Genomic DNA, 20,308 nt, shown 5'->3' on the forward strand with positions numbered 1-20,308 from the left:
CTAAAAACTACAAATCCCATGTGTGCGATCGCCTCGCGCATGCGCAGAAGCGCTGGCCTGATGCTGTTTTGTTGAGAGCCTGAGAAAAGAGAGTGAAACTTCAAGGCTTCTGGTGAAGAGAAGATTTTAGCCTAAATAGGCACATGAGGTACGATGTGCTGAATTGATATGTATGTATGTTTTCTATGGTAATATGTGTCCGATAATAGTCTGATAATGTTGATTTTTTCTGTAGTTAGCTGCTCAGCTAATGATCTACTGGCTAATGCTGCTGGTTTTGTTGTTTACAAGAAATCTGGTCTATCAAACTTCTTCGTGACAGTGTTTTCTGATAATCAAAATGATAAAAATTCTATTTGACCTGAAATATCAAGTGGTCTTTTAGAGATATGGAGTGTATTTTTTTGCACCCAGGTTTAGCTCTGATCAAAATATCTTACAAAAACATGTTTGTTAGTGTATATGTGTGACCCTTGATCTGGATCACGTTGAGTTCTATTAGGAGATAGTTTCAACATACATGTCATGTCATTTCAGATGTTGACCTCTAAATCTATTAAAAATTAAAGCAACTTTATTTTATTGGTTTCTTTTAGTTTGTTTTCAAAGCTGCTGGATCAAATTGTTAGATCAAATGGTTTTCCACTGAAATGAAAGCATGAAAATGATATGAAGCCACAGTGATAAAGAGTTCTCTTTCTCTGTACAGTTTGCAGACGTGTCCTCGTCCTGTCATGAGATCTTGCCTGGCCCCTGGCTGTCCCTCCTGCAGTTGATGACTCTGCAGCCAGTGTGGCGATGACGGACAGTGTCAGAGCGTTTCTTCGCAATGTTGCGACGGTCAGCACCTAATTTTATATCTAATAAACGTTATGATTTAATGTCCCATTACTTGAAATCACATCTATATCATAAGTTTGCATTTGTTTCAATTTTTTTTTAAAATGTTTTTCTTTACATCCAGACCAGGATTCGTCGTACCTCGCTTAGTACATCTGAGGTGATTTGACAGATCCCAGATCTTCTAATCATGATAACTGATCTCTGGCTAATTTGGTTATTCAAGCGAATTTGCGGATTGGATTAAATTATCTAAAATTACTGCGCGTTCTTGTGTTGCCTGAAGATGGCAGATGCATCGATACTCAAAACCACGATCATCAATGCAGCGATTGGCTGGTGTCAAGACAATGTAATGACATCATATAATTAAAAAAGCCACCTGGCAAAAAACATGACAAATTACTAATTTCTGGACCTTTATAAGGAAACAGCCAAACGACCAAACCAACATAAAAGTTATAATAGATAAATGTTTTCTTTTTTTTTTTTAAACATGATTCCCAATTATTTATATTCACGATTTTAAAGTATTATTTGTACACCCTTTAATTTTTTATTTCAATGTTGTAATTAGCAATACATTTAATTTTAGATTAAATTTGAAGCAGATTTTTTACGTGACAGCATTGATTAAAGTTTCTTAAGGGTCAAGATCAAGTTATCTGCATCTTTTGTGCTGCATCAAGCCACTCCCATAATATCTGTCACCACTCAAATTAATACGCGGCTCAGAGTAACTGTACAGCATGTGTGAGACTGCGATAACATTATAAAGTAATTATTCTATCAAAAATAAATCTCTCGATCAAGTGGCAGTGTCTATAGTATTATACACAACATTATAATATTATTTTCAAATACATTTTATATTATTATTGTTATTATTTAAAATTATTATTGCACCTGGTTCAGTAAGGAACTCTTGTAATAAAGTGGTTGGGAAAAATTTTAAGTATCAACGCCGCTTAAAAAGGTGCAATCTAATCCAGTTTAGATTAAATAAACTACTCTCGAGCAGGTTTAAACTCACGGACCTGTTGCTATGACAGTAAGTCCAGGATGAGCGTTGAAGAACCAAACAATCCAAGATCATGCCAAATCATCAACAATGAAATCCGGCTAACTGAGTTAGCAACGTTTTTTAAATCTTAAAAAGATTTAATTTAATGCGTTCAATAAATAATTATATCAATGTAAATAATTACATTGCACTATTAGGTATATATTTATATATAAAAAATACATTCTCAGTGTTTATAACATTGATAATAGTCAGAAATGTTTCTTGATCAGCATATTAGAATGATTTCTGACGGATCATTTAACACTGAAGACTGGAGTAATGATGCTAAAAATTCATCTTTGCCATCACTGGAATAAATTACATTTTAAAAATATTAAAACCGTTATTTTATGTCATAATAAAATTTCACAATATGACTGTTTTCACTGTATATTTAATCAAATTCGATCGATTTTTAAAGGTATAGTTCACCCAAAAATGAAAATTATCCTATGATTTACTCACCCTCAAGTCATCCTAGGTGTATATGACATTCTTCTTTCAGGCGAAGACAATCGTAGTTATATTAAAAAAATCCTGACTAATCCAAGCTTTATAATGGCAGTGAATGGCCGTTTCTGCTTTGAAGTCCATAAAAGTGCATCTATCCATCATAAAACTGCTCCACACGGCTCCGGGGGGTTAATAAAGGCCTTCTGAAGCGAAGCGATGCGTTTGTGTATGAAAAATATCCATATTTATAACTTTACAAACTGTAATCTCTAACTTCCGCTAACTGTGGTATGCGTGTTCATGAGAGACTGGCGTTCTAGCGTATGACGTAGGACGCTCCGGAGAGAATATGCTAGTTCTCGCGAGAACCATGTTTTGTTTTGCTCTATCCTCTGCGCTTCCACGATCGTCACCAGAACTTACGCTACACCTGCATCCTACATCATACTCTGGAACACCAGTCTCTCGTGAATGCTCATACAACAGTTAGCGGAAGTTGGAGATTACAGTTTGTAAAGTTTTAAATATGGATATTTTTCTTACACAAACACATCGCTTCAATTCAAAAGGCCTTTATTAACCCCCCGGAGACGTGTGGAGCAGTTTTATGATGGATAGATGCACTTTTATGGACTTCAAAACAGAAACAGCTATTCACTGCCATTATAAAGCTTGGAAGAGCCAGGACCTTTTTTTAATATAACTCCGATTGTATTCGTCTGAAAGAAGAAAATCATATACACCTAGGATGACTTGAATTTTCCTTTTTGGGTGAACTATCCCTTTAACGTTATTCACACAAGTTTAATCTAAGTGGCGATCTTTTTGTTTCATTTCAGGGGATCAAGGACTCCATCCTGGGCATTGGAACCATTTCCAAGCTCGATGCTCGGATTCAGCACAAGAGGGAAGAGCAGAGGAGGCGCAGGACATGCGGGGCCCTGGCGATGAGACGGGCTCAGAGCGAGGAACGAAAACAGGACAGGTAATTGTGCCATTTCGCCCCATCCAGTCAGTCTACACTAAAGACAGTCATGCTGTTAAAGTATACTCAACTGTACACGGATTTCTAAGTATACTCAATAATGAGTGCAGATGGACGTGTTCGACACATGCACATACAATTGCTTTTTTGTACTCTACCAGATGTCAAAGGGCAGTGCTGAGTTGTGTCATTTACAGGACATTTGCTCGGAAGGATAGAAGAAGAAAAGTAGCATATTTGCCATTGCAAAGTTTAGAACAAGAACCAAAGCAAATAAATATGTTGTTTTGTTTCAGCACAGTACATCACAACTGTACATATTGCCACTTAGTGGACTCTTCTGCCCATTTTACAATATGTAATTGTGTCTCAGGTGTCCCCAGAATGCGTCTGTGAAGTTTCAGCTTAAAATACCTCACAGATCATTTATAAATCCATGTTGTAAATACCCATTTCTGAACAAAGTCAAGAACAGGCTGTTTTCGTGCATGTCCCTTTAAATGCAAATGAGCTGCTGTGTGCCGCCCCCTCTCCAGACAGTTCCTGCCTCAATCGGATTCTCTGCCAAATACTAACAAGACATCTGTTTGGTTTTGATTATCATCTATATCGCGATCCCTCTCACGGATAGCATAGTTCTTCTTTTATCATTAAAGTTTATTATTTCCACGCATTTTAAAGATATTCGTTTAAACTTCTAATGGATTGTTTTCTGAGCGCACTTACCTGAAGCACACGCACACAGACAACTGGCCGTCAGACGTCTAGTCTCGCGATTAACTAATTTTTACAATTTTTTGTTGTTTAAACGGTCAAATACACACAAGGGTCTTGTTCACCGGTGTTACTTGCGAAAACAAAATATCGGTGCTGTGGGTGGAAACGTGCAGATTAAGGGGCGTTAATATTATAATAAGATCCCCTTCCTACGTTAGAAGGGGAGGGAAATCTGAGTGGCTCGTTTTTTCATGTGCTTGCAGAGAAAGGCTTACCAAAACAAAGTCACTGGGTTGTCCTTTTTCAAGTTTTCTGGGTTGGTTGATGCACGGGGACCCGATTCTAGCACTTAAACACGGAAAAAGTCTGATTTTCATGATATATCCACTTTAACATTTACCTTGCACATGCGCTATTGTACGCGGAGCCTCCTGGTGACAAAAATTATGTCACGCGGACCGTCGCAGAACGTTTATGACCGAAGTATACTTTGGGCTTAATACTAGAGGTTCTGATTAAATGTTTTTTTTCCCCACTTTTTCCTTTTATCAGTGAACCGAAACTAGCAAGTCGAATTTTTCAGTGCTGTGCCTGGAATGGAGGTGTATTTTGGGTATGTTTCTCTGTCTCTTATTGCTCCGCTATGTTTTGATATGTGTGTTTCACTATTCTATTAAAAAATGACTTTTTATTTTAAGGTGACGTAGTTACATTGTACTGACTCAAATAAGATTAAGTACTGGGTAATATTTATTAACTACATGTACTTACTATAGAGTTAGGGTTAGGGTTTTGTTTACTTGCATCATTTACTTTTATTACTAAAGTAACATTTAACTATGCCACCTTAAAATAAAGTGTTACCAAAACACTTTGGTAATCTAATTTCTTTTATCTCACAGCTAAGTCTATTCCTGTTTTATCGAGTGTTTATCCCACTGCTGCAGTCCATCACTGCTAGAATCATAGGTACGTGTCTCTTTTAAAGAAGTTTCATGCCATATACTCCAGATAGGTATTTGTTTTTATGCTTCAACTGATCTGTTTTCAGGTGACCCTTCTCTGCATGGTAATGTGTGGTCCTGGCTGGAGTTCATTCTGACATCTGTATTCAGTGCTCTCTGGGTGCTGCCTCTCTTTGTGCTTAGCAAGATAGTCAACGCCATTTGGTTCCAGGTGAGACTATGGCTACATTCAGACGGCAGGCAAATGTGGCCCAAATATCACATGTGACTAGGGTTGTACTAAGGGCGCCGACCGAATTACGTCTGTACTACCGAGTATCGATTCACATTAAATCAAACGGTACCAAATTTCGGTACCTGAGAACGCATCTGGTGATATAGACTAGTGTCTGTGAATATTAAACCGTAAAAAGACTATTTAAATACGAATCTTGTGTGTCTCTGTGCGAATTAATGCCGTAGAAGCACGGCTTACCACACACATACATACACACACACACACACACATGCACTCACTTACTATCGCACTCACTATCACTATGACGGTCGCTTCACGTGCTATCGGAATTATCGTAAATGCGAGTTTCCCAGGTAAAAATTGCACATGAACGCCCTCTGATGTCGTGTTTACCACTGGGAAGTTCGGAAATTAATTTTGATACCCCAATTCCCGAGATGGGCGTGTCATAAACTTTAACATGCAGGCGGGGAGAACTACTGCTGTGGCAGGTATGGTTGTTTTATTAGTGTTTACCCCAAAACAGCTTGATCGTCTTGTCTTGACATTAATGTAGTGCATTTACATGTACGAGAAATCATTTGAAGCGTATTGTATGTTTGCTACACAGCGAAAATAGCCTGCATTTGACTGAAATCACAGAATCGGCTGAAAGCGGACTATCTGGAATGTTTATATGGTTGTCAGTGCATATGATGTTGGTTTTAATAATATTTTCCCAATAAATAGGCAAGAATATCCTGGCAATTAAGCTGATTCAAGTAAATGTTAAATTTTTTTTGTAAATATAATTTATTCTAAAGCAATATTCTCACCAGTGTTCAATCAGCTTTGACATATTTAAATCTGCATATTTGTGATATTTTTACCTTTTATAAAGGACATTTTTTCTATAATCTTATTAAATATAGGCTATGCTTCAGCTTTCATTTTATTTATTTTTTTATTTGATCTAGAAATTCAATTAGAATAAGACACTATAAGGCTGTTACCAATCAAATTTAAATAATTACCACAAAAAAATTACAACTGCATTCAATAATGTGTTATGAATAATATGTTTGAATATACAAAATAAGAAATATTGGAAAGATGAAACTAAACCACCAGTAGGTGGCAGCAGGTGACCGTCTTAATGAGTGAGTCATTAATTTAAAGAGCACCTAACATGGCATTTAAAATGTTCCAAATATTGTTTTAGAAGTCCCCAACAACAGTTTTGCATGCATGCAATGACAAAAAAGACTTTAGTTTTCTTATAATATGTATTTATTTTTACCTGTTTTGACAGCGATTCTCAAATGATTCCTTTAGTGATTCACTTTTCAAAACCCCGCCTTTACGTGTCGCTAATCTGCGGTGATTGGTCCGATGACCCAGTCAGTTGTGATTGGTATAGTCTGTGCAGATATTTTCGGAAACGGAACGCCCATCAAAGTCTTATAGTGACAGTAATTTGTTAATATGTGTCAGGAGTTATGAATATGAAAACCGCGTCTGTACAGTTTGATTGTAATATGAGCCTCAGCTGATCTCATTCATAAAAAAACTCCTCTATTCTCCTCACGAAGACTCGCGACAAATCAACATCCCTCAGGGCTTTTAGTTCAAAAGTGTGCAGATGAGGAGACATATTGATAGATTCTCATATGTCTGTGTCAAATTTCTAAACAGAGGAGTATTTTTTATTCAATACTTCCTCAAAATGCGCAGATGTAGCCTAATCATGAGCGATTGAGTCTCTTATGTGTTGTTTTCAATTCATACTGGCAGCCGGAGGGCGCTCTGTGCACATGTAGTCCATGTACAGACAGACGAAGAAGATACCATGTGCCATAATAGAAGTCCATAATAAAAGCTTCCTGAGATCGCGAAACATACATTTGACGACTAATAAACACTCAATCGCGACGATGTATGGTTTGTCTTCAAGCCACTTAGTCTTCAAATGCTCATCCTTGGGCAGATGAAAAAAGTTTGCTTTTGAGTCGCACTTCAGAACACAGCGTCTCGTCGCCATGATGTTTTCTAGTTTTCACTGGCGTCTTGGAGCGCAATAAGTGGGCGTATCGTATTCAAATAACTTGACAAGTTGACGTCATCTAGTCAGAGAAAAAGCGTCGGTCTTCTAACGATTCTTAAAAATGACTCAGAGTCGACTCTTACTTTTGAAAGAAAATAACTATATATACGGTGCACTGTCATATTTCAAACTATGCAGGATGTTTTTGTTCACTTAGATCTATGTTACACACTACATGAAAGGTAAATTTCAAAATTCCATGATAGGTGCTCTTTAAACGATTAATTCAAATGGATGATTCATTCAAGAATGAGGCAGTCGTTTATGAATAGGTCATTGAATCTTTGATTCAACCGATTCATTCAAACTCTGAATCATTCAGTAACACTGTTGCTGTGAGATGCGTTATGGTTCTGCTGTGATCTTTGTTTGGAACTATGTTTGCTGCTGAAATCGAACAAAAACAGTCAATATTGCATCTAAAATGTAAGTGACTTAATGTTAATTAATTGTTTATGGAACTGTCATATGAAATAAGTGTCATTTTCACTGCGCGAGCGTCAACAGCACAACCTTGTTACTATGGGGACATATTAGACTCTAGGGCTGTCAAAATGTCTGAAAAGCCAAATTCGAAATTCTTTAATAAATATTAGCAAAATTCAAATTATATTCGTATTCTAAAGGCAATATTTAAATGTTAGATGGAAAATGTACTGTATTGTCTCCTATGGCCACAAGAGGGCACAAGCGAGCGCAACAAGCAAATGTAAACCAAATCAAGCATCGCATATTTTATTGAAATGAAATGACATTCACTTTTTACAGTGCATTAACTTTTTTTAAACAATTGTTATTAAATAAAATATAATTTCATTAATGAGCATGTAAGGAAAATTAGGTAACAAAAGTGCATAAAACTGCAAGTGCATCAGTGACCTGAGAAGACACGCTTCAACAGGCAACGTAATGTGGACACAAAATAGCAAACGGACATTCAGAAACAATCCATTTCCACTCACTAAACATCAACATATTGGTGAAAAACACCAAACAGTCAACTTGACCTGCAGCGAGTGCTGAGCGTTTTTTGCTGAGGTAACGTTATGATCATGTCTTTGCCAGCTGCGCAATATGTGGATACATATATACCGCTTGATTTTTGCCACCAACTGAGAGGATTTTCGTCAGCCGGTATAGCGTATCTATCTTCTTTCATTTATATCCATCTCATGCTCCTAAGCCCTGATTGCCTTCTTCTGCACTGCTCTGTGTCTGACTGAATCAGACGCCGCGAATTCAACGCTGTTAAACAGGTTGCCCATTTTTTACAGCTGCACCGCTGTACTGGATAAAGAAACCGCGTCAGTTACATCATCATCTCGCGTGCCTCTACCAAAAATTCGAATGCACAGTTTTTGCATTCGAATGTGCTTTTTTTTTTGTTGTAAATTCGATGAATATTCGAAATTCGAATAATTTTTTGACAGCCCTATTAGACTCATTAATAATTCACGCAAAAAACAAGATGCACACGTGTAGCCAATTTCACATGCATGAAACCAAATTCACGTGCACAAAAATCAATTCACGTGCGCAAAATAAAATCACACATTCATAAAAAACATTTCACAAATGCAAAACACAATTCGTAGATTTACAACTGTGCACAAATTTTTTTGAATGTTTAAAATGTACAAGTTCATCCTGTAATGTGACTGTGCAAATCGTCATTCACGTGTGAATTGCCTTGGATTTGTGTGTGTGTGTTTTTGAGAATTTCCTGGCAGCGCTCTCCTCCCATCTGGATCAGTCGTACGCTTTAGCCATTCAGATTTAATCTTATCAATCGGCTAATCATAACTGCGTGAGGGCGGGCCCACCTGGGTGTTACGTCATCAGCGTTCGACCACAGTTAGAGATCATGGCTAAGATCATGGCTAAGCAGCAGAGCTATGTGCAGGTTGATCGGTTCATTTCTGTGTTTACTGAAACTAAGATGTTCGAGATCAATTGAAGTGATAGTTTTTTAACTGATGTGTGAAAATAAACATTTATTTTAAGTATTGATGGATTCTTATGTTTACTTCATAAAGACTTATGGGTAACACTTTACTTGAAGGGGTGTGCATAAGACTGACATGACACGTCATGAAAATGAAGGAGTTTGTATGCATGTTTATGACAACTGTCATTAAAGGATTAGTTCACTTTCAAATAAACTTTTGCTTATAATTTACTCACCCCCTTGTCATCCACGTTATCCATGTCTTTCTGTCTTCAGTCGAAAAGAAATTAAGATTTTTGATGAAAAGATTTCAGGATATTTCTCCATATAATGGAAGTCAATAGACCCCAAACGGTTCAAAGTCCAAATGAGAGGTTCAGTACAGCTTCAAAAGGGCTTTAAACCACATCAAACGGTACCAGACGATCAATAAGGGTCTTATCTAGCGAAACGATCTGTCTTTTTTTTTTTTATAAATAAAGTTTAAGTTTTATAAGCAGAAATGCTCGCCTTGCTCTGTTCAGTGATGCGCGCTCGTGACGTCACGTAAAACGCAATTACGTTGAAAAGGTCACGCTAGACGCAGGCGCAAAGATGTTTGAATATGTGGATACGGTCCTCCTTCTGCTCATTTGTAAACACTGACTCTGTACTTCCGCCTGCGTCTAGCGTGACCTTTTCAACGTAATTGCGTTTTACGTGACGTCACGAGCGCGCATCACTGAACAGAGAAAGGCAAGCATTTGTGCTTAACTTATTTATTTTTAAAAAAATGACTGATCGTTTCGCTAGATAAGACCCTTATTGATCGTCTGGTACCGTTTGATGTGGTTTAAAGCCCTTTTGAAGCTGTACTGAACCTTTCATTTGGACCTTGAACCGTTTGGGGTCTATTGACTTCCATTATATGGAGAAATATCCTCAAATCTTTTCATCAAAAATCTTCATTTCTTTTTTGACTGAAGACAGAAAGACATTGATATCTTGGATGACAAGGGGGTGAGCAAATTTCAAAAGTTTATTTGAAAGTGAACTAATCCTTTAAGTGTCATTCGCTCAATTATGTCATTTTTAATGCAAAGATGACATTATTTGAGATGTCTTTATGACAACTTGACATAAACCAATACATCATAACCTGTCAGTGTCTTTGTCATGACAACTTGACATTACCAAGACAACATAACCTCTCAATGAGGCCAGTGCTAAGTGCGAGCTATTGGCCACCCAGATGATTGTTTTGCAGTCATTTGCGTGATTGTAACAGAGAGAGCTGTCTGAGGGGCCAAAGAGTATAGAAGCCCAAGAGGCGAAACTCAATAGAACGCTCCATTGCAACAGTTGCCCCATTACGTGATGGCGCGGCCTCCATTATGGACTGAAAACTGAAGGAAAACGCCGAAAAATAATAGAAGTCAATGGCACTGAACCAACTTAACATAACAAAAACTTAACATAATTTTTTCTGGCCGTCATATCAAAATATGAAAACAATTTAAAATACATTAATGAGGATGACCAACGTTAAATGACAGAAAATGTTACGTCTGTTGGTTATGCATGATGGGCTAATTACCCTTAGGAAAATAGTATTTTGGGACAAAATATTACTATAGTACTATAAGACTACTATAGAAATACTATAGCGGCTCTAGGATATTAGAGGTATTACAGAAAAATTACTGTTCTGTAATACCTCTATAATATTTTAAAGCTGCTATAGTAGTCTTATCGTACTTCTATAGTATGTCCCAAATTACTATAGTATTCCTATAAGATTACTATAATATTTTGTCCCAAAATACTATAAGATACTTTTTCGTAAGGGTATGCCCCCCACCGAATCGGCTTCATTAGCCTACCACTTACGGTTTGCAAAGATACAATTATAAAATTACTGCAAACCTTTAATCTATCAATATTTATGTTCTATTATGCATTTTCCTTGTTATATGCATAACAGAAATTCATGAAATAATATATAGGCAGACACACAGTAATAAGATATTTATTCAAATGTTGATTTTGAAATTAGTGAACATCACCATATATATGATTTGGAAAAATAAATAAATAAATAAAATAATAAATGAACATTTCTAAAGACAGTTAATCTTTTACATAGAATATCACAAAAATATTAACAACTTGTTTTTCAACATCTTCAGTGAAAGTGCACACAGTGAACGTTTCAATGGCAAGAACAAAAACAATCTGTGAATGTCCTATTACAGGCAGAAAGGTACAAAAAAGATGTGCAATTTATTGCAGAACACTGCTTGTGTTTTGACCACTTGCTCATCTTCACAGTTGTGAGGCGCGCTAACGATTTCAGCAGCTTTCAGCGCCATCTACAGACTGTAACCCATAACACGACAGAGTTTCGCCTCTTGGGCTTCTATACTCTTTGGAGGGGCTCTGTATCTGCAGCTAAAATACAACAAAACAAGCATCATTTCCTCTTCATATGGGACATCTGATTACTACAGCAGTTACTTAGATCTGTTAATATTTAATAAACTATCACTTCAACTGATCTCTAACATCTTGGTTTCAGTAAACACCGAAATGAACCGATCAACCTGCACATAGCTCTGCTGCTTAGCCATGATCTTTTGCCATGATCTCTAACTGTGGTCGAACGCTGATGACATAACACCCAGGTGGGCCCGTTATGATTAGCCGATTTATACGATTAAATCTTATAAGGAGAGCGCTGCCAGGAAAGTCTCAAAAACACACACACACAAATCCAAGGCAATTAAGGCGTGAATGACGATTTGCACATTCACATTACAGGATGAACTTGTAAATTTTAAACATTCTAAAGTTTTTGTGCACAGTTGTAAATCTGCGAATTGTGTTTTGCATTTGTGAAATGTATTTTATGAATGTATAATTTTATTTTGCGCACGTGAATTTGGTTTCATGCATGTGAAATTGGCTACAAATGTGTGCATCTTGTTTTTTTGCGGGAGTTATTAACGAGACTATTCTGCTTCCATATGTTACCGTCAGTTTATTATACATTATATATTATCCACTATCGATTGCCAATTACACTAAATTAATGCAGAATCATTCTTGCATTTTGGTGATTCCCAAGTTATGTTTTTACATTTTAATAAGGCTACTTGTCAGTTCGGGCAAGTAAAATTCTCTTTCACTTGCCCCTTAAAAAAATCCACTTGTCCCGGACAGGCGGACAAGCATTCATGTCGAGCCCTGCCTGGTGTCAAGTCAAGTCAAGTCAAGTCAACTTTATTTATATAGCGCTTTTAACAATGCAGATTGTTTCAAAGCAGCTTTACAGTGTTAAACAGGAAAATAATACAGCATAATTTTATTCAGCCGTCTAGCCATTCTGGAGAAAAAATGTCATCAGTTCATTTCAACTATCATACAGTGACAGTGTGGGCTTTAGATCAGTAATTAGATCAGTAATTTAGTTTATATGGTTAATTTTGTTTAATAATTAGATTTATTTCGATATTTAGTTGAAAAATTTTTGAAAAATTGAGTGTCCCCAACTGAGCACGCCAAGCCAGAGGCAACAGTGGCAAGGAAACCAAAACCCCATCAGGTGACCTAATGGAGAAAAATAAACCTTGGAAGAAACCAGGCTCAGTCGGGGTGCCAGTTCTCCTCTGGCCAATTAACAAACAACGTATGATTATTATTCTGGAAACTTTACAGGTCAGAAGTCATAATAGATCGGAATATTCGAAGGATCGGAGGCAACACTCCGGAGACGGGTTTATTGAGAATGACATATCGATTTAAGTATTATTAAATTGTAATATTCGAACAATCGGAGTCATCACGCCAGAGACGGGTTTATTGAGGATGACATATCGATTTAAGTATTATTAAATTGTAATATTCGAACAATCGGAGTCATCACGCCAGAGACGGGTTTATTGAGGATGCCGTGTCGACAATGCAATTTCAGGGGAAGTCTAATTGACACGGTCTCTGCAGACACTTCGGGGTCCTGCGTTGGTCATGTCTGGGCGGAGGTCCACCATCTGATCTGGATACGGCCTGGATCCGGCTGACTGCAGTACACCTTGGGATAAAACAGAGAGACTATCATTAGCATAGATGCCATTCTTCTGATGATGTAACGAGTACATCAGGTGTTATGGGAAGTGTTCCCGGTTCCGGCTGACCTAGTTAATGCAGCCTAACAATCATTTAATTGAAAAAGTGTTTTATGTGTATGCCATAGTAAAGAGATGTTTTTAGTCTAGATTTAAACTGACAGTGTGTGTCTGCTTCCCATACAATGTTAGGAAGACTGTTCCAGAGTTTAGGTGCTAAATAGGAAAAGGATCGACCGCCTGCAGTAGATTTGGAAATTCTTGGTATTATCAACTGGCCAGAATTTTGAGACCGCAGTAGACGTGATGGAGTATAATATGTTAAGAGCTTGCTCAAGTATTGGGGAGCTAAACCATTTAGTGCTTTGTAAGTAATAAGCAAGATTTTAAAATGTATGCGATGTTTAATAGGCAGCCAGTGCAGTGTTGACAGAACTGGGCTAATATGGTCATACTTCCTGGTTCTAGTAAGAACTCGAGCTGCTGCGTTTTGGACCAGCTGGAGTTTTTTTAATAAGCGAGCAGGGCAACCACCCAGTAGAGCATTACAATAATCTAGCCTTGAGGTCATGAATGCATGAACTAACTGTTCAGCATTTTGCATTGAGAGCATGTGCCGTAATTTAGATATATTTTTAAGATGGTAGAATGCAGTTTTACAGATGCTAGAAACGTGGCTTTCAAACGAAAGATTGGTATCAAAGAGCACACCCAGGTTCCTCACTGACGACGAGGACTTGACAGAGCAGCCATCAAATGTTAGACAGTATTCTATTCTGCGTCCTCCATGATTCCTGTTCATTCCAACAACAAAGCACTTGAATGCAACAAGCTCGTAATCACGACTTCTAAAGTGGGAATTAGGAAATTTCCGATAGCACGTGAAGGCAGCATAACTCACACTCGCATCTCGCCTCCCTCTGCCTTTGTATGCTACCGCGACAACACACGCAAGTGACAAATGACGGCAGAAAAGTGTCAGTACGTTATAATCGGTTATAGTCTATTACTGAACCGATACCGAATCGTCCTCGTCTGCAACGCAATGCATCGAAGAAACGATTAATTTCGACACCCCTACTATTGGGTTAGGCAAGAAGCAGAGCTGATTTTATAGAAGTAAAATCACAGCTATATCAGGGGTGTCCAATCAGGGCCACTGTCCTGAAGAGTTCACCTCCAACCCCAGTTAAAAACACATGAACCAGCTAATCAAGGTCTTACTAGGCATACTAGAAACTTCATGACAGGTGGGTTGAGGTAAGTTGGAGCTCAACTCTGCAGGACAGTGGCCCTCCAGTGGCCTGTTGCACAAAGCTGGTAAGTTTGAGATTAGTTTGAGCAAACTCTGGTTTTTCGGGCTCAAGAAGGTGGATTGGTTTTCAGCAGTATTCATCACCATAGTAACTTACACTACACGGCTAACCTTCTCTGGAACAGGTTTTATTCTGGGTTAGAGATCGCAAACCGAAACTGGACCAATCAGCTGCAAGTAAAACCCACACCCCCTGTGTCTCTCGTTTCAAATTAAAGCAGTTTATAGTGAAAAAACTTTAGAGACAAAATTGCTCTAATTATTTATTATATTTAAATTATTTGAATTATAATTACTTTTAAGTCATATAATTATATTATTTGACAAGTAGCCAAATATATATATAAATATAATGCATACATTCATAATTATTTTAAACAACGTGTATTCAATTAAGCTCTTTATGAACCCTGAATTATTAGGCATATTTCTTTGATTCATATCATGCACTCGTATAGTCAGATATACGACAGCTTTCAGCTGCCTTCTCAAACTTTCGCTGCAGCAGCAGTGTTTATTCCTGCCTTGTAAACGTGTTTAAGTTCATGATAATTTTCTTCAGAAGAGAATTGAATTGCGCCTTCTGTCTTGCGAGAAGTGAATCAAACGGACACTGTGATTGGCTGTTTGCCGCACGTGTCACACTTTCAGGTGCATGCGCTTCAGTGTTAATCACAAACTCTGAATTAAACCTGAGTTGACAGAGAACGTTCATATCAAGCTTTGAGAGACCGTTGAACTTGATCTTAACCAGGTTGGATGTATCTGGATTTGTCAACTCTAAACCTACTCTGAAACTCAGAGTTTGTTCAGCTAGCTTCATGCAACAGGCCTCTGGACTTTTAGACCCCCTTCACACAGAGCGTTGATCCCAGAAAATAGAATTTTCAGCATGTCACATGATCCTTCAGAGATCATTCTAATATGCTGATTTTATGCTCAAAAACATTTCTTATTATTATCAGTGTTGTACTGCTTAATATTTTTGTTTTACAGAATTCTTTGATTTAATATTAAGTTCAAAAGAACAGCATTTATTTGAAATGTATATCTTTTGTAATATTATATAATTGTGCCCATGGTGAATTAAAGTATTCATTTCTTTAAAAAAAAGTCTGACCCAAAACTTTTGAACTGTGTATTTAGATAGATAGATAGATAGATAGATAGATAGATAGATAGATAGATAGATAGATAGATAGATAGATAGTTACTTAGTGCAGAACACTGTAGTTCATTTATGTAAGTGATGATTGCAAAATAAAGTGTACTGTGACACATTATACCCAAATATTCTTCATATAGTGGACTACCAGTAAAATTGATAACAATTTGGGACCCAAATTATTCAGACACTTTGACCGGACCATGTTTTGCTTAAGTGTTTTTTCTTTAATTGCTTATGCGACCTTTACACCACAGACTAAACAAAATTAAATTAGTGAAGAAATGTTGAAGGTGTCGGAATAAATTTTGGTTTATATATAAACCAGAAATGTCTGTTTTATAATATTTTAAATGTTATGTTTTGTTGGGCAGGACATTGCTGATCTGGCGTTTGAAGTGTCCGGACGTAAAGCTCAGCCTTTTCCCAGCGTCAGCAAGATCATTGCAGACATGCTCTTCAATCTTTTGCTCCAGGCCCTCTTCCTCATACAGGTAGAAGATCTCTGAAATCATGTGATTCACTCAACTTGTTCATTTTTCTCTCTCTGCCTTTTTCAAACACGTTTCCTGCGCTTGTTGGGTTTTTTTAGGGATGGATTGTGAGTCTCTTCCCCATTGATGCTATTGGTCAGTTGGTCAGTCTCCTGCACATGTCTCTGCTCTACTCGCTTTACTGCTTTGAATATCGCTGGTTTAATCACGGTAAGCTCTTGCTCATCTAATCAATGTCACACATCGGATTTCTGTCTAAACTTTTCTTGATTGAAATGTTTTTTAATGTCTTCTGAAGGGATTGAAATGCACCAAAGGCTGTCAAACATCGAGAGAAACTGGCCGTATTATTTTGGTTTTGGTTTGCCCATGGCACTGCTGACTGCACTGCCCTCTTCATACATCATAAGGTACAATCCGAGTCCATTTAAACTCATTCTGACCATCTTTTGGTCTGATTGTGATTAATATTCACTCTGCTGTTGGGGGTCTTTCAATGCTGTATGATTTATCTCGTATCTTGCATATTGTATGTTTTATTTTACTTTACAACCACTCCCTCTTGCCATTCTATGGGGCCGTTTACACAACATCGTTTTTAAAGGTCCTGTTCTTCGTGATCCCATTTTTCAAACTTTAGTTAGTGTGTAATGTTGCTGTTAGAGCATAAATAATACCTGTAAAATTATAAAGCTCAAAGTTCAATGCCAAGCGAGATATTTTATTTGACAGAAGTTCCCTTTCAAAGCCTACAGCGAACGGCCGGTCTGGACTACATCCATGTACATCCTGCTTTAATTACGTCAGTAGAGCAGTTTGTCGACTAACCTCCGCCCACAAGAATACGCGAAAAAGGGGGCGTGGTCTTGTTGCTCCCTCGTGGAGAAGAGGAAGTGTTGCGTTCGGTTCGGTTCGGTTCGGTTCGGTTGCGTTTGTCACCATGTCGTTCAGACGCTGTTATTTTCATCCCGGAGTCAAATCACCTTTGTTTGGCCTTCAGGGGCTGAATTTCGAGCGCGTTCATCTCCCTGTTATGGTAAGAGGCGTGACCTTCCCGGGCAACGTGAGCTAAGCTGCTGTCGAATCACAACACGGGAACCGCTGGCACAATCAGAACTCGTTACGTATTTCTGAAGGAGGGACTTCATAGAACAGGGAAATTCTCAGGCCGTTTTGAGGACAGTGAAAACAGCGGTATACAGATAAGTAAATTGTGTGAAAAATACTGTGTTTTTTTACGCATGAAACATGAACACATGTTATATTGCACACTGTAAACACAATCAAAGCTTCAAAAAAACACGAAAAACGGGACCTTTAATTAAAAACTCAACTTTTTATGCATTTTGGATGTTCATTTACACGGCAACGCCATTTTTGGGGGTCTGAAAATGCTAACTTTTGAAAACGTGTTTCAAAGTGCAAGTGAAAACGGTGACTTCATATAATGTATAATGTCTGTGCCACTACTGAATTTTGCGCTCTTTCCTCCAGTGGCTGTTTGTTCTCCATTCTCTTCCCGCTTTTCATCATCAGCGCTAACGAAGCAAAAACCCCGGTCAAACTCTAGTAAGTATCTTCTTCTTTGTTTCATTTTGCATATTATTTACGAAAAAGCAGTGATTTTTAATGTTCTGCATCATTGTTTTTTTCCAACGTCGCAGCCATTTCCAGCTCCGTCTCTTTTCCCTGGTCGTCCTCATCAGTAACAAACTGTTCCACAAGACGGTTCACCTGCAGGGCTCCATCCCGACCTCCACGTCCACAGAGAAACTGGCCTCGCCTCACGTGTCCCCGACGCGCCAGCGATCTCTGCCCCCCCAGTGACCTCTTTCAGGATTCCTAACTTTGAGAGAGTCGGGCGGATAGGAAAACGATTTGATGTGCATTGTCTGAGTTTGAAAGCGTGTGTCGGTGTTCTTCTGAGGGATGAATCGGATGGGTTAGTATTGTGATTGGCCGGTGTTCAGGGCTGGATACACACGAGGTCATGATTCTCTGTGTGATTTTTTTTTTTTTTTTTGGACTGTTTTTGTACCCATTATGTGCCATTTGGGTGATTTGTAGAGACAGCACAAAGACCTCAGCATGCACATTTTCTGTGAACTGGCCCACCCTCTTCTTTTAGGCCCTGTAGTTTCTATCTCGACTCATTTTATCTATTTATGGCCTTCTTTTTACTTGTATGTAATGACTTTTTCAGCCTTGTGAGGCCTAGACAAATGACAATGTGTTTATCAGTTAACACTAAGCTCTATGACATGCTTTATAACTTCCCCTGATGGTTTATTTTTCTGCACTGGAAACTGAAATAGACTGAAAAACGATCAAATTGAAAGGCATCTTTACGCAAGAGATGTTTCTTGACCTATATGTTATCTGCTAGACGTTTTTAAAGCTCATAACTTTATTCGCTAGGCATCGTCTTAAAGGAATAGTTCAGCCAAAAATGAAAATTGTTGTAATTTATTCACCCTCATGGTTTTTTTTTTTCATCTGTGGAACACAAAAATAGAGATTTTGCAGAATGTTCGTGCTGCTCAAGTCACTATATACTTTTGTTGTATGAAAAGAGCCACGGGAACGTTTTGTGCACAGAAAAACATTTGACATGACATGAGGGTGAATAAATGCTGTTTTTTGATTCAAATATTCTATTCATGTAATAATGTAAAACTCAAAAGGGAGCTGCTTTTTATTTGGTTTCTTTTATAATGCGTTTTAATTTTCCTAAAACCATGTCAACATGATTCAGTGTCATCTGTAATGGTTCGGGGATGATTTTCATCAGTATGCACAAGTTTTATTCCTCTGCTGCTGTCAGGTGACACTGCCAAACTGTGACGCGTGTGAAACTGTTCTTTAAATGATCACGGATCCAGTTTCCGATGAATGCTGGCATGTCAAGTGGATGTCTACTGTGGTGTATGTTCCTGGAGTTCAGTACCTGAAACCTGTTTTGACATTTGAAACTGAAGCACATACTAAACCCCCGTTTTGATGTCTTGGTATCTGTGGGGGGAGGGCGGTGTGTATTTTAAAAAGGGTTGTAATTATTGTCAGGAGTCCATAGTGTTACACCTACAGACAGATATTTGTGAGTGACATTTTGTAAAAGTATTACATTTATTTCAATAAAAGTTGGTCTGTATACAGTACTTGTATAGAGTGGACTTGCATGTTATTTTACATTTATGCATTTGGTAGATGTTCCTATCCAAACCTATGACTTTTGCTCTGCTATTTTATATACACTGCCGTTCAAAAGTTTTTGATGTTTTTAGAAGTCTCTTATGCTCACCAAGGCTGCATTTATTTGATTAAAAGTACAAACAAAAACAGGAATATTGTGAAATATTATTACAATGTAAAATAACACTTTTCTATTTGAATATATTTTAAAATTTAATTTATTTCTGTGATGCAAAGCTGAATTTTCAGCATCATTACTCCAGTCTTCAGTGTCACGTGATCCTTCAGAAATCATTCTGATATGATTTGCTGCTTAAGAAACTTGTATGATTATTATCAATGTTGAAAACAGTTGTGCAAAAAAAATGTCAGGATTATTTGATGAATAGAAAGTTCAAAAGAACAGAATTTATTTTAAATATAATATTTTGTAAGATTATAAATGTCTCTACTGTCACTTTTGATCAATTTAATGCCTCCTTGCTGAAAAAATAGGTTCTTTCCCCATAAAAAAGAAAATTATTACTGACCCAAGACTTTTGAACTGCAGTACAATGTTGCAAAAGCTTTCTATTTCAGATAAACATTGTTCTTTTAAACTTTCTATTCATCAAAGAATCCTAAAAAAAATGTTATACAACTTTCAGCATTGAACATAATCAGAAATGTTTCTTGAGCAGCAAATCATCATAGAATGATTTCTGAAGGATCATGTGACACTGACGACTGGAGTAATGATGCTGA

General features: G+C 37.5%; 1 protein-coding gene across 3 annotated transcripts; it reads left to right on the forward strand.

Moving 5' to 3' along the window:
- Positions 1-30: 30 nt before the first annotated feature.
- On the forward strand, positions 31-20,072 carry ei24 (EI24 autophagy associated transmembrane protein). Of its 3 annotated transcripts, none has more exons than XM_079803954.1 (11): positions 31-148; positions 710-840; positions 3,199-3,344; positions 4,614-4,674; positions 4,964-5,030; positions 5,113-5,237; positions 16,253-16,372; positions 16,471-16,582; positions 16,671-16,782; positions 17,867-17,941; positions 18,037-20,072. In XM_079803954.1, the coding sequence occupies exons 2-11, from the start codon at positions 799-801 to the stop codon at positions 18,197-18,199; spliced, it is 1,023 nt and encodes a 340-aa protein (XP_079660080.1). In that variant the 5' UTR covers positions 31-148; positions 710-798; the 3' UTR covers positions 18,200-20,072. The 3 variants fall into 3 exon arrangements, with proteins under 3 accessions (XP_079660080.1, XP_079660081.1, XP_079660082.1); XM_079803955.1 differs by having other exon boundaries at positions 31-112; positions 18,037-19,922; XM_079803956.1 differs by having other exon boundaries at positions 40-170; positions 18,037-19,922.
- Positions 20,073-20,308: the final 236 nt, after the last annotated feature.

The sequence above is a fragment of the Gobio gobio genome, assembly GCF_949357685.1.
Source record: "Gobio gobio genome assembly, chromosome: 22".
In the NCBI taxonomy this organism is placed as follows: Eukaryota; Metazoa; Chordata; class Actinopteri; order Cypriniformes; family Gobionidae; genus Gobio; species Gobio gobio.